Genomic DNA, 14839 nt, shown 5'->3' with positions numbered 1-14839 from the left:
TTATACATATTTGTTATCGTAAATGTTTATATTTTTATATAAACTTGGTCAAACTTTAGGAAGTTTGACTTCGGTCAAACCTAATATGCAGAGTTAATAAAAACAGAGGGAGTACTAGTAGTAACTAGTAACTAACTACTAGTACTACTCGCTAGTTGCTTAGCCCAATCGGCCAACACGCCATACGGGGAGTTCAGTGTCACAAAATTTTGAGGTCGGCGGGAAAATCTCCTGCAACCCTGATTCAAGCAGTGCGAAGTTACCATCATACCCTTCAGAACAGGCCTACGGATGATGGTTGGTAGGGGGCTGTTTTGGTAACTTCAGGTTCACCCTACCCAGCCAATCCCACCCCGGCACCCAGAGTAGTACACCTGAATACTCCCCATTTTCTATCCCCACCGCAAAATAGACTTCTCCATGGCACCACAGCCTTCGTGCGCCTCCCCTTCTACATTGGCGCACTCGTCCACTACAGCACATCTGCCTCATCAACGATGTCGTACGCTGCACTGGAGCTGGTCCACCGTCGTCGTCGTACACGGAGCCTCTTCCCCGGCACCGTCTTCCACGGTCTCGGATCTGCTTCCCGGGAGCCGACGCCAAGCACAGAAGCACCACCGTCGTGGACAATGAAGTGATTCCCGTTGCCGACCATGATGCACAGAAGCCGCCGCGACCATCGTACTCCTCCTCGATTGGTAATGTGTGTATTGAATCTCTTAGCAGTACATGTGCAGTTCCAATTTTGTTCATACCTACCCTTCAAATTTCCTGCTTGCTATTGTTCCCATAAAAGTAATTGGTTATAGCTTGCATTGTCCAACAGAATATCACCTTGTAATTGTGAGTCGCTCCTGTATTGCGCTGTGCTTGGGTAGGTTCTTCATCTGCAACCAATAGTGTGGCAATGATGGAAAGTTTTTAGAACTAGCAAGATGCCCATGCATTGCACGGAACATCAAGATGCATTTGTATGAGTAGTTTATCTTGTGGGAGAAAATGATGAACGAGGGAACGCCTTATTTGCAAATGTGGAGAGGGTGTGGGTATCTTTTTGCAAAATTGCCATAGTTTCCTTCCTATCCATCAGATATAAATCGGACGGCGTATATTGCAGGATGGCAGGCACACCATCATCACCAACTCTGTTTTTTTATAAGAGTACTAGATATATATAATCTTTCCCTAATAATAAAGCATGGATTGACTTTGTCGGGTTCACCATCGCGTTATTTTTACATAGAAGTCCCTGTAGTTTTTGACAATGAACCCGCGGTCCATTTTTAAGTGGATAGATCTAGAAATGATTCGTTTTTTCAGAAAAAACCCTGTGATTCGGAATATTCAACCCGCAGTATCTTATCCACTCCCTCCCCCCAATATTCTGTACAGTACTTCACCGCCGCCGGCCGCCGTTCTTCTCCGCCCTTCCGCCGCCGTGGTCGATCCGGGAGACGGTGCTGGATAGTGTGGCGGCGTACCACCACCAGCAGCGGATGCGCCGTAAGTTCCGCAAGAGCCTCTCCTACACTGGGGAGCTCGCGGGCCGAGCAGTCGCTTCCTCCTCCTCCCCCTCCGCCTCACTCGCGTCACTCGTCGGGCCCGTGGACGACGACGAGCCTTTCTGTGACAAGGAGGAGGGGCCCATCGAGCTCAAGCAGTTCGACGCCAAGCGCGTCAACAACGTCCTCATCCTCATGAGCGACACTAGCGGGGGGCACTGCGCCTCCGCCGAGGCCATCAAGGACGCTTTCCGCATTGAGTTAGGCGACGACTACCGGGTAATATGCGAATCATTCCTCTGCACTGCGAATCATTCCCCTCCCTTTGTCCGTTAATGGATAAACAAATTATTGGAATCTCTCCTTATCTGTCTGTCAATCCAAGTGGCCGCGCCCACATTGATGATGGTTTTGATTTTGATTTTGGGCATGGCAGGTCTTCGTCAAGGATCTCTGCAAGGACCACGCCGGCTGGCCGCTCAACAACATGGAGAGCTCCTACAAGTTCATGGTGAAGCACATGCAGCTCCGGAAGGTGGCCTTCCACGGCACATCGCCCAAATTTTTCCACAACTTCTACCTCGCCGCCCTCGCCTCCTTCTACTCCAAGTACGTACGGATCGCTTCTCTTCCACTCACGGCTCACCAATTTCATTTTATGGTTACTGCAACGTTTTTCTTGCTCGACCTCCTCACACACAAAGTCGTGTCGTAAACAAACAAATGAACAATTCGACCTGATTGTGGTTTCACACTCATGCCACTGTTTTTCCTGTTATTGGTTGGTTCCTTAGAGCAACTCCAACGGGCCGACCCAAACGGACGGTGCTTTTGTTCACTTTTTATCCGTTTGGGTCTGCCAGGTGGACACGGATGTCCGCTTTCGTGTTTGGGTCGGCGCGTGCGCCCAATGCTGGCCCGACCCATTTTGACGGCGCTAGAAAAAAAATAACGCGTGCATATTAAAAAAGAAAAAACATTAATTAAACAGTAAAGCCGGCCACGAAGGCCGGCGAGAGTCCACGCGTCTACATTTGCATTTAAAAAAAATAAAAACAACCCAAACTACGAGGCGGTGCGCTGCCCTAAGCGTCGTCGTCATCGTCCTCGGGGTCCGTGAGGTCGATGAGCGTCGGCGCCGGCCCGGCCCAGGGGAACGCCGTGTTCCAGAGCGCGTTCATGTCGAACGCAGGCTGTGCCGACGCACGCAGTGCCGGCGCGGGGGGCTGTGCGGCTGCCTGTGCAGCCGCGGCCTGGCGCGCCTCCTCCTCGGCCTCGCGCTGCTCCTTCTCGAGGTCGCGCTCGAGCATCTCGAGGTACTCGCCGTCACGGCGCTCCTCGACCACCCGGATCTGACGCCAGTGCTCGAGGTACGCCGCCTCCTGCGCCGGCGTCGCCCCCACCTAGACCGGCGGCGCGCGTACCCACTCGCGCACTACTCCCATCCAGGAGTAGCGCTCGATGGAGGACGGCTCCGGCTGCGGCTCCGGCTTGACGAGGCATCAGGGAGGGGACGGCGGGGCCACCGGCGGCACCACGCAGTCGCCCGCCGCGGAGAGGGCAAGTGCCTGCGCCATTGCCGCCTCGTACCGAGCCTCCTCTTCCTCCGCCGCCTCCGTCCTGCGCCGCTCGTCCTCCTCGCTCTCCCGGTAGACGGCCGCAAGGGCCGCCTAGTAGGCGTCCTCGGCCACCTGGTCCTCCTCGCGGACGACGAGTGGTGGCGGCGGCTCTCTCCGGTCGACCTCGCGCACGCCCCATCGCCTCGCCTCCTCGTGCTCGAAGGCGAACCACCTCGCCCAGTTGGGCGAGTCGGATGCGTAGGCGGCCTCGCGGCGCTGCTCCGGCGTCAGCAGCGCCCGCCGGCGCCGCACCTCCTCCGCGTGAGCCCTAGCCGTCCGCGGCGCCGCCGGCACTGGGATCCTATCTGGATCCAGATGCCAGTCGTGCGGCAGGGTCACGTCGGGGTATGACAGAGGCTGGCGGTGCTGCCAGTGCCACTCTGCCTGGTGCACTGGCACGTTCGCACGCTGCCTCTGCCGGCGAGGCGCCGGCGCCGGCGGAGGCGGGAGGAATTCTGAGGGGAAAGGGGTGGCGGGGGCCTTGCCCTTGGCCTTGCTGCTCCTGGCGCCGGATAAGAGCCCCATCTCGTTGTGGTTGTGGTGGCTAGGGTTTGCCGGCGACGGGGGAGCAAAGCTTGCTAGATGTGGACGGCGAGTTTGGATGAGGACGGCCCCGCTGCACGGTCGGCTTAAAAAGGGACGAGCCCCGTCGCTGACGCGTGGGCCCGTGGTCATAAATTAAGCTAACCGCGTGGGCAGCGGGTAGTTGGACGGCCGCCATGTGGGGACATGGCGGACAGCGAAAAGGCGCGCGTAGCGTCCGTTCGGCGTCCGCGTTGACGCATTTGGGGCGTAAATTTGGGCCGCAAATGCATCGGCGCGAACGCGATGCAGACATGATTTGGATTTGGGTCGGCGCGTTGGGCCGCCACTTTTGTTCGTGCCGACCCAAATGGACGCAGGTGGACGAAATGGGTTGGCCCTTTGGAGTTGCTCTTAGCATGGCAATTTGCTTACCTAATGGCAGATTTTATAGGGTATCGGCACTTTTGTCAGCATTTTCATTGCAGTAACATATTATACACCTAGATATTACAAGACAATATGGCGCCCATAATTTTATAAGGACCACTACTGTCTTGACTGGAGACCCTAACATATCTGTGTTGGATTTGTTGTATGTAATGCATGTAATTTGCTGTTGAAATTATTAAGTTTCCTAAATAAAATTGTGCCAAGGTCAGATATCCGGCCATGTGGATTGGTTCAGACAGCGCATATAGGTTTGCCAGGTTGTAGGGCAGTGACCGGGAAGTATATCGAGAAATTCAGTTTGTACCATGCGCATCAAATTGCCACTCTCTGCTGGTGTCACCCTGTAGGTGTGGTGTTCTAGGAGCTCACAAAAATTGAGTGCATTGCATCGCTACCATCCTTGAGAATCATTTTATAACTCAGGTAACAACAACATATATGCTTTCACAGTTACCAGTTAGTAAACGAGTGATTGGAATTTTTTTAGTTCGGTACTGGCACATATGCCCCGTGCGTTGCAACGGGAAAGATATTTTATTTATGACAAGCAATGGGAAAGATAATCGATGTGTCCAAAAAAAACGGTCTCCACAACGATAGGCGACAGATCAAGGAGTTGCGGTCTTCTCACTGGACATGTTTAGCCCGTGAAATCTTGATAGTGGTGCGGTTGGTAGGCGTGGTGGCGAGCACCCAACTCATGCCTTTTTCGTTCATGTCCGCCTCCATCTTGGGGTTGTGCATGCCTACTCATTTGGTGGATGTCTGACGACGTTCAGGACACGGTTGCTTCGACCACTCTCCTACGACGGCGTATTCGGATGGATTACTAATTGCGGCGCATAAATCCTATTTCATAAGCATAATCAGGCATGAATGTCCATTCATTATGATGGTTTATTCTCTTTGATTATTTTAGCGCTTATGTATCCACATTTTTTTTAATTAAAGCCAAACAACATATTCTCTTTTATTGGCACATGCTCACTATTTTTTTAGTTTATATCCAACCAGGATAGAACAAACGCGTGCTGCTAACCAATGGCCAGCGCGAATATTTAAGAAAATATGATAGCTTCAGATTTGATAGATTTACTTATTTTTTGAACATTCAAGGAAATATGAACTGCCGAATATTCTTGGAAACATTAATTTTTTAAAGCCTGGACAATTTTAAAAAATGTGAACACTTTTTTTAAAATTACATATAATTTTGGAAAAACATAAACAAAATTATAAACGAGAATAGTAATTGAAATTGAAAAACAATATTTTGAAAACATGAACCTTTTATAAAACACAACATTATTGTTTTTTTGAAAAGGGGAACATTCGGAACAATTTTAAAAAATGGTTTCTTAGATGCAAACATTATTTTGTTTTTGTGAACTTTTTACTAAAATAGGAATTTTTTTTAATATGGAACATTTTATAAAATATTAATTTTATTAAAAAATCTCGAACAGTTATGAAATAGTTTTTTAAATGGCAACATTTTATAAATGTAGAGGAAATTATGAAACCAGATTTTTTTTAAGTTTCTAATATTTTTCAAAACAGGAATAAACTTTTGTAATGCTGATTCTTTTGAATATTTGAACAAAAATGAAATTCTGAATATATTTTGTATATTTTTATTTCGCGGAAAAATAAAAATAAAAAAGGGAAAATGAAAACAAAACAGAAACAGAACACTGAAAAAACAGAAACGGGCCGGCCAGTCTTGGCGACCTTTGCGTAGCTTCAACTATTTGTCGCCACCTGCGACAAATAAGGTCTTCCCAACGCATGGGCAGGATAATTACTGGGTTGGCTTTGTTGGGCTGGAGTGCGCCTGGCCCAATTGCGGAATTCTGGACAAGTTTTTGTCTTTTTTTAGTGTAGAGACGCAAAAAATTTAGTACACCTCGGATAGAAAAAAAGTACTTTCAGTGGTGAACAGATGAAAATATTGGAGAAACGCACCTTGCTTTATTAGTAGGTACAGAATTCTGCCACCCATGCTGGAGCGGAAAGAATCCGGTGTTGGCTACGTAGATCCAAACTGATCCAGTCCACCTCTTCACCACCGTACGTGACCGACAGCTACGACCTGGCTTAGTTGTGGTGCTAATTCAGCAAAGCAAGTCCGATCCCTCCAACTCTCAGGTGTCTTATTCCACTACTTCATGATGATGCATGGGTGCGTACATGGATGGTTATACAATGTGATTAGATTGATTTTTTTGGTGCTGTTCTGAATTCTAATAATGTTGATTAGCAGGGAGAGGGTTCAGAGTAGGGGTGGCGGGGGCGTTTAAGTTGTACTGGCAGTCTGCCATCGGCAGGGCCCTCATGGAGACACTGGACGAGATGGTCCTTAGCCCCGATCTTGCCATCAGCGTCCAAGTACAGTTCGACGAGGTCTGATTGGCACTTGCTTGTCTGCGAATCAATCGGCAGGACCTATAATATCAGTAAATTGTGTGTTTTTGGTTGTTTTTTCATCCTGGTCTTCTTGTTTCATTCAGTTCATGAGCAGTGGACAACCAGCTCAAGAGCAAGGCCTTTTTCAAGGTACCAACCATAATGGCACATCTCTTTTTTGTGCCACACATTCATCACTACATTGTACAAATTCCATGGGAATAATGCTAAAATAACATGTTGTTGCTACATTTTAGTGTAACGGTACTGATGCAGATGACTTGTGTGCTTGATTATGGTTGGCTTGTGTGCTTAATTATGAAGTTAATTACTCGGCAGCACATTTATTTTCCAAGTCGCCACAGGGAATTATTCTTTTGGGATCATATTTATTCTCCGCAAAAAATAATCTCAACTTGCTTAATGGCCACATTTGTCGGCAGAACCGGATATCTTTAAATGGAAACTGCATCAGAGTGGGTAGTTTTCGGTCAAATCTATGTATGATGCATTGGTTTATAACGAGGTTCCAATTGACAATAGAAAATTGTGGAAACTGAAGATTCCTCTAAAAGTGATAATTTTCCTATGGTTTCTCAATAAAGGAGTTATCTTAACTAGGGACAATTTGGCACGACGAAACTGGCAAGGTTGCAAAAAATGTGTTTTCTGCCACCATGATGAGTCCATTAAGCACTTTTTTTATTGCAAGTTTGCTCGATCTGTATGGGCCATTGTCCAAATAGCTTCGAATCTATATGCTCCACGTAGTGCACGGAATATGTTCCGCAATTGGTTGAGGGGTATAGATAAACAGTTTTCTAAACACATTCTTGTGGGGGCGGCTGCCTTATGTTGGGCGCTGTGGCTCACTAGGAATGACATTGTTTTTAACCGTAAATGCGTTTCATCTCCTATGCAGGTTATTCATATATGTTCGCAATGGCTCCGTATGTGGTCTATCCTGCAGAGGCCGGAGGACATAGGCCTTTTTATGATGGCTTCTACTCGGCTAGAGCGTTCGGCCAGGGAGATTTTTTACCCCCATGGATGGCGGTGTGATCTTCGGTTAGGATCGGCCTCCCTATAGACATTTTTATTTTTCTCTTGTTCTGGCTGTTTTGCCACTTTATTTCGGTTTACAGTACTTTGAACTTTTGGCTGTGTGCATCTAGCTATGCAGAGGCTGGGTGATCTTTGATGCGGTTGTATCAACTCGATATTTCAATTCAATGAAAAGCCCTTTATCGAAAAAAAGACGCACAGACATACAACTATGTGACAACATAATGCCTTTTGGGGAATTTTGATTGCTTTTTCCTAACAAGAAAGTATAACAATATCTGTGAATGTTAATTACTTAGTTTACCAAAGGTAAAATGTCTCCGACATGACAAGTATGTGGATCGATTTTAAGTGAACCGACTAACTAGATGATTTGGTTCCTTGTGCTAAGTTTTTGAAAAAGAACGTACTTATATGTTCTACTGTATTGATATCATATGGCGAATGACATATTTGTTACTACTAGCTAAAGATAAAGAAATTTTTACGCAAAGAACATTCATTTTCACATTGCTTGGCATGCGTCTAGGTCATTCTATTTATTACCATTTTGAAAGATGTACTTCTGCATGCCGACAATTTCATTTGAATAGCTCTCCTTAGATTTTTCCATAGTTCATTCCTTCCATTAGTTTGATAGCTTTGTGATTATTTCAAGAAAGTTGACCTGTCTTGCAGACTAAAAGCAATCTCATCCAATAGTTTGATATTTTGGTCATTACTCCAAACAAATTGATCCGTGTAGCAGACCCAAAACGATTGGATGCTGATGCAATCATGGCCTGAGATTACTAACGAGTGAGGACATGAATAGGGTTGCTTCCTACTAGTACATAACTATTTTCTTTCTACAGGTACTATGTTGAATCTTCAGAGATCTCGTCTTCATGAGACTAGCTAAGGGTATACGTTAGGAAGAAGGAGAGATGAGTTGAGTTTGTGAATTTCACCGTCTAATCCAAGCATCACAAAAGGTGGGCATTATTATTCAAAGAGATGATAATTAACTTCTTAATTTCTTTTTACAGAAATTAACCAGATAGTATATGGCTGAATAATTTTGAACTAGCTACTATTTCTAAATGGAGTGCCATGTTCAAATAGACAAAGTGAAGTTATGGTGGGTTTTGAGCCATTCTTATCAAGATAGGGGTGTGCCATATTATTTTTCTCTCGTTGCAACGCACTACTCTTTTATCGGATGAAATGAAAGTGTGGAGCTGAAATAGGTCAGGACGAACATTGCTAAGATACGTCCAAATTTCATGGCCCAAAAACAAATACTCAGTGTAACCTTATTTCTGACGTTTGCAAGAAATTAGATTAGAAAAGTGTTGCATAATGGCACATGGAGCAGGTTATATTTAATTTTTTGCCCGGTGCAACGCACGGGCATTTGTACTAGTATATATAAGAGATATATAAGATATAAGTAGTGATAAAAATAAATATGAGTAGAGAACAGAGTAGAGATAGCAGGGACATCGGGAAGGGATCGCGCGCGCGGGAAAAAGCTGCCGGGCGGGTGCTAGATTTGGCGTGCGGCGTTTGGCGCGCTTTATAAAATCCAACACCCTCCCACCGCTCTGTGCCTCGCCACCGCTCTCTCCCCGCTCTTTCTTGCCTCGCCGCCGCCGCGCTACCTAGCCGCCACGCCACCGGGAAACTTGTGGCTACCGCGGTGTCCGCGCGCACCCTTTTCGGCGGCTTCTCTGCCGAGATCCGGTTCCGCGAGATGCGCCTCGGCCTCGGCACTTTCGACACCACCCATGAGGCCGCCCGCGCGTACAACACGGCCGCGTGGCACCTCCGGCGGCCTCGTAGGGAGATGAGCTTCCCCAACGTGCCGACGCGGAGCGGGCATAGGAGCTCGCACCTCCGCCACGACTTATCACCGACGAGGATTGTTGCGACAACCAGAGGCGGGAGCACCGTCTCGGCATCGCCGAGATGGACGAGGAAGCCATGGCGCTGTGACGCCAACGCTTCCCGCAGGACATCATCAATGAGTGTGAGTTCTACGCGCAAAGGAGGGCGGAGAGGGAGAAGAGGAGGCGGAGCGAGCTGCCTATCGCGAGGACAGGCGTACACGGAAGGCGGACGCTCAATTCAACATCAAGATACGAGCAGCGTCGCCCTAGGGCTCTGACGACGATCGGTATCTTAACGCCTACATTGAGACGTCAGAGGAGGACATCACCGAGGTGGAGTCGCACGACGAGGAGTAGTTGAACTATCTATTTTTCTATCTATCTATGCTATATCTATGCTGAGAACTATCTTTGTATCTATCTATGCCAGTATCGACTCAGAGTCGAATGTGTACCGAGTCAGAGTAGAAAGGAGAAAAAAAATATAGCACCTCTGCTGGAGCGGCGCGCGCGCAATTTTTTTGCAGCGGCCGCTGGAGCCAGCACTCCGCAGCCTGCAAAAACTGGCTATTCCGGCGCTCTAAACGCTTTTTAACGCGCCGCACGTTGCGCTTCTGTTGGAGATTCTCTAAGATGGCAGATGAGTGCTTTAATGTTGCCCACAAGATGTGTGAGTATTATTATATTTTTCTTGCCATCTTGAGATTTTAAAACCATGAGTGCGAACATGCAGAGGAGCAATGAAGACCAAACACGGAATATTGGGGACATCTTCAAGGAACGTGGCAAGTTAAAGAGGAGCTGCACCGAACCTGTAAAACGAGCTTTGGTAAGTAATACCCTTTAAATTACTTTCGTTTAGCCTCGTGTTCTTCGATGTGTAATAAGAAGAGTCTTAATCGTCCTGATGCTTTTGTTTTTAGCTTGATGTAGGAAGTGGGTGTTCTCACCTTGGAGTATGTTATTATGTTTCTCCTTTTGAGTTCACTTCTCCTAGTCCTGTTTATCTGGCTTCTACTAAATGGATCTGGGTTGCTCTGAGTATTGATCTAAAAAAGAAGTAACTTCATGTTAGGATGCAGTTCCTGCGAGGAGTGAAGTATGGTCAACCTCGAGATCATGTTTCCAAAATGAGGCTGGATTACACATAAGGTGCACGTTCCCTAATGATGCTGGATTAGACACAAGGTGCAAATTCCCAGACGATGCTGGATTACACACAATCCAGGTGGAGTCGCCAACTGTTCGTGTCCTCGTGGCTCTAGTAAAAGCTGAAAGAAAGCATGCAACAGCCCTTGAGAATGTAGTTGAGTTCCTGAAGAAGCGAAAAGAGCAATCAGATGCTCTCTTCACCCAAGCCAAAGAAGAGATGGAAGAAGCCAGACACAAGCTAGCACAGGCAGACCAGGCTAGGCGTCTCTTGCTACCTAAAACTGTTGTCAATAAATTTTTTCCTTCATAATAACTAGGTTCAAATGTTTATCCAGTCAGCATGCTTGTTGTGATGTCAGTGCATCTACTGATGTGGCACAAAATAAATTTTTTTCGGGTCATGTAATAACAGCAATTACTTTCCAAACAATAACAGACGAAGCATTGGACATGGTATATTTCACACGCAAGCCCAACATTCCAAGTCCAACTTCCACATCAAACTCATGTTCACAGATATCTGCACATTCATAGATAATGTCCACAACCATGATTCACTTCAAGGCCAAAAAAATGCGAGGAGAGTTATATATAAAGAAAAATCTCTAGTTCCTACTACCAGTGCGAGCACAACAAGTCAAGACCGTACATAATTAATTATATTTTGGACATTTTTTGACTAAATGCGAATAACTTCTGGAGGCAGGTATAATTTCTAATGCCGGCCACGACTGGGGTCCACGATGTTTTGAGCCAAACCGGGCAACACACCAGGTGTCTGCCGGCGACGCCGTGGTCATAGCATTCGTGGGTTCTGAGCGGCAGCGGCTCCCGTGGTCTACTATCCCTCGGTGTCGGTGGTGGCCGTAGAAGACGTGTTGGCCACCTCCGCCAGCATGCCGCGGTTCCGCCAACGTTTGCGTCGGATGCGCGGCCAACCACGGTGAACTGGACGCCGTGGTCCCCCGTGTGCCGGCGTGCAGCAACTAGCAACTCTTCTACGAGCAGGCTTGGAGCATCGAGTTGATGAACCAGGGTCCAGATTGGATAGGCGGCTTGCACCTCCGCTTGCCCGTCTGCAGCCGCGCCCATGGTACTGACGGCCTGGGGCGGGGAGGGAGGTGGGGCAGCGAGTTGCCTGGCTCGTCGGGACACCCAGTCGGCTTTTATGCTGGAGAACTCGTCTTCCTACTCACCGGATGCTATGAAGAGTGTGGATAAAATGGTGCAAGGAGGATATGGGGAGCGACGGTGTGGTGCGGTTCTTGCCAGGCGTCTGGCCTCGTTTAAATAGCGGGCGGACAAGAGGAGCCAACCGGCATTGTGTTCTAAAATGCCGGCCGGCTAACATAAGGACGTGTTGCCAGCACACGCGCGGATTCAATGGAGGCAGGCGGGGCAGTCTGAAGCCAGTTGCATGCGGCAAGGAGGCGTGTTCAGCCTGCCCTGCAGCAAGTGGGGCCCTTTTGGCCGGCGCGCCGGTTCAATGCCTGCGCTATGAGAGGTGGCGTCCGTGTCAAAGCAATCACTCCCTCCATTCCTTTTTTGTTTGGGTATAACAAAATCTCGTTTTCCATTCACATTTTACAAGTAAAATTCACGGACAAACTTTGACCCAAAATACGATGGGGACTAGTAAACCAGGACAGAGGTAGTAGTTATGAATTCCATTTTTGCTCCATACCAATTGTTCTAAAAACTAGTACTTATAACGTGCCATTGAAAATCGGAACTCTTACCCTGCTAAAAGAAATGCTATTCTAAACGTGGCTACTCAATCAGTGGCAACTGGCGAGCCACCGCCTCCAGGTCGTTCACCTGTGGTCCCGACCATCAACTCCTACGGATCAAATTATCACGCGAGCTGACTATTCCTACAAAGGTGCGCTCCACCATGTACCCGGTACCCGCGCATGCAGCAATCGTGCACCTAGGGCGTTAGGGTTTATTTGTTTACGGTGCATTTACGTAACTCTCATGTGTGCGAGACAGGGAGAGACCGACTACGTGCGTGCGCCTCTTCTCTTCGTATATGTACTCCACCATTTGTCCGGTGTCCAAAAAATTATACAGTAGTAATAACTAGCAATGTGCCAATGCGTTGCCACACGATCAAAGTAGATTAATACATATTCACCGATTTGATAGAAAAAAGAGTCTAGTTTTGAAATACGTATATCACTAAAAATATGTTATGTTTCAGTCAAAATATATTCCTTTGGCGGTTTTGATGAGATAAGGGAGGAATGTGTTTGGTTACAAGATTCGAGAAGGTATATCTCTAATCTCTACTCTTATAAAAATCAGAGTTGGTGATGATAGTGTGCCAGCTATCCTGCAATATAGGTCGTCCGATTTATATCTGATGGATAGGAAGGAAACTATGGCAATTTTGCAAAAAGATACCCACACCCCTCTCCACATTTGCAAATAAGGCCTTCCCTCATTCATCCTTTTCTCCCACAAGATAAACTACTCATACAAATGCATCTTGATGTTCCGTGCAACGCATGGGCATCTTGCTAGTTGTGGCAAAAAGCCCATGTGTGTGCGTGGGTGTGGTGTGTGGGTGAGAGAGAGCGAGAGAGGAGGAGGACGGAGTGCGTGTGTGACAAAGACACAAAGAGTGTGTGTGCGAGAGGTATCACCATAAAATGAGGCGATAGTGTGTGTGTGCAGGATCGAGAGGGCGTGTCTCAAGAAGGCACGACAAATCTACATAGATACAAGGAGCGCGGGAGAGACATGTACGAGATAGTAGAAGCACGAGTGTGCGGGTGTATAAACCTATCCAGAGGCTAGTCGATCAATGTTTGTGAGAGAAATACGAGTCGGGGGTGCGAAAGCGAGAGTTTTGTGTGCGCGTGAGAGAGACGGTAGTCGGGAAGAGGAGTGGAAGCAGGAGTTGTGTGTGTTTGGGTGTGAGAGAGGATGCGGGGTGTGGAGAGTTTGTCTGATCGGTAAACAAATGAATAATGTCAGTTTTTTAACTGATATGGAGACGGAAAGGAGACTGCAACAAATATTATGTGTGCGGGAGAGAGTAATTTTAATGGTAGGAGTCATATCTAGAGAGATATAGGGTGCGTGAGAGAACACTAGACAGAAAGACAAAGTGAAAGACGAGTGAGAGTGTGTGTGTGGCGGTTAAGAAGAAAGCTTATGTACCTAGTGATACCAGAGAATGATAGAGACGTGAGAGATAATGAAAACCGTGTAATGTATAATGACAGGGATAGTGTGACACTTCTCAAGGGAGACGTCGAGAGACCATGTTTGCGAAAATAGGAGAAACATGAAGTGAGCGTGCGGGTGAGCTGGAGAAAAGAGAGTGATAACTACATGAAGGAGCATGCGAGAGAGATGGGCGTGAAAGGAGATTCAAATATTTAGTTGCGTGTATAGAAAATGTCAACATAAAAGGGATTCAAATATCTGAATTCGAAATGATGATACATGTAATTCATACTCGAACAAAAATTGATCTATCAAACATGCATACTCATATGAATTCACGCGCATCTATGTTATTTAATATGTAGATATTACTGATACATACATTTTAGTAGAACATAATTTGGTTTATAATTTTTGAATTCAACCTTATGATTTTGATATCATTGTATTTGTAAATCATATTTTATATATAAAGGAGCAGAATTCTTTGTTTTGCTTTTGAAAGTATATATAAAAAAATGTATATATAATTTTATTCCAATCGAAAATGGATCCTGCCCGAACAAAAATAGAATACAAAATGGATTGGAATTGAGTTGGCATGGTAAACGTGCAAGCTTTTTCTAAAAAAATTGAGCGAAGCGGCCAAACTCGCAGTAACCGCCCGAAACCAAAATATGGTAGATGGAAATTACTGCATGTCCGTGACATGCAACACATGTCAGCTCGATTTCAATAGGTCTTGATAGGGGCAGGTTTGGAATTTCACTCAAACGTGACATAACCGCCTCTCACCCAGATTCATACACGGTGGGTGCCAAAACACAGTGTCTCCTCGGCCGAAATCGTCTCCCTCCTCGATTCATATACGATGGGCGCCAAAACAAACTCTTGTCGGCCGAAATCTCCGTCGGCAAATATTCGGTGTATGCGAGATTACCGTCCTATCCCCGACCGACTAATATTGTTGTGATGTAGGAAATTTTAAACGGGGGCTAAGTTTGTAAATTTCCTCATATTTGAGACAAGCGCGCCCTGAAGACATGGTTCCCCCCTTCCTCTCTCCCCC

The 14839-nt window shown here is 46.8% G+C and overlaps 1 protein-coding gene across 6 annotated transcripts; it reads left to right on the top strand.

The window, feature by feature from the left end:
- The first annotated feature begins 1333 nt into the window (after window positions 1-1333).
- On the top strand, window positions 1334-7632 carry LOC120974540 (probable monogalactosyldiacylglycerol synthase 3, chloroplastic). Of its 6 annotated transcripts, XR_005769927.1 has the most exons (5): window positions 1334-1784; window positions 1942-2114; window positions 6360-6502; window positions 6610-6655; window positions 7428-7632. XR_005769927.1 is itself a non-coding variant. In XM_040400995.1 (3 exons), exons 1-3 carry the CDS (start codon window positions 1500-1502, stop codon window positions 7489-7491), a joined length of 522 nt encoding a protein of 173 aa, XP_040256929.1. In that variant the 5' UTR covers window positions 1334-1499; the 3' UTR covers window positions 7492-7632. The 6 variants fall into 6 exon arrangements, 3 of the variants coding, with proteins under 3 accessions (XP_040256929.1, XP_040256932.1, XP_040256940.1); XR_005769930.1 differs by lacking the exon at window positions 6610-6655; XR_005769925.1 differs by having other exon boundaries at window positions 6360-6655.
- The last annotated feature ends 7207 nt before the right edge of the window (window positions 7633-14839 follow it).

This window comes from Aegilops tauschii, chromosome 1, assembly GCF_002575655.3.
Source record: "Aegilops tauschii subsp. strangulata cultivar AL8/78 chromosome 1, Aet v6.0, whole genome shotgun sequence".
NCBI classification, from domain to species: domain Eukaryota; kingdom Viridiplantae; phylum Streptophyta; class Magnoliopsida; order Poales; family Poaceae; genus Aegilops; species Aegilops tauschii.
This window is presented reverse-complemented; position numbering and strand designations above follow the sequence as displayed.

Excerpts from the sequence above, each read along its gene's own strand:
- LOC120974540 (XM_040400995.1), top strand. The coding sequence starts at position 1,500 with ATGCGCCGTAAGTTCCGCAAGAGCCTCTCCTACACTGGGGAGCTCGCG. Across the intron at positions 1,785-1,941 it reads AGTTAGGCGACGACTACCGG|GTCTTCGTCAAGGATCTCTG; the intron begins GTAATATGCGAA and ends TGGGCATGGCAG. Across the intron at positions 2,115-7,427 it reads CTCGCCTCCTTCTACTCCAA|GTTATTCATATATGTTCGCA; the intron begins GTACGTACGGAT and ends TCTCCTATGCAG.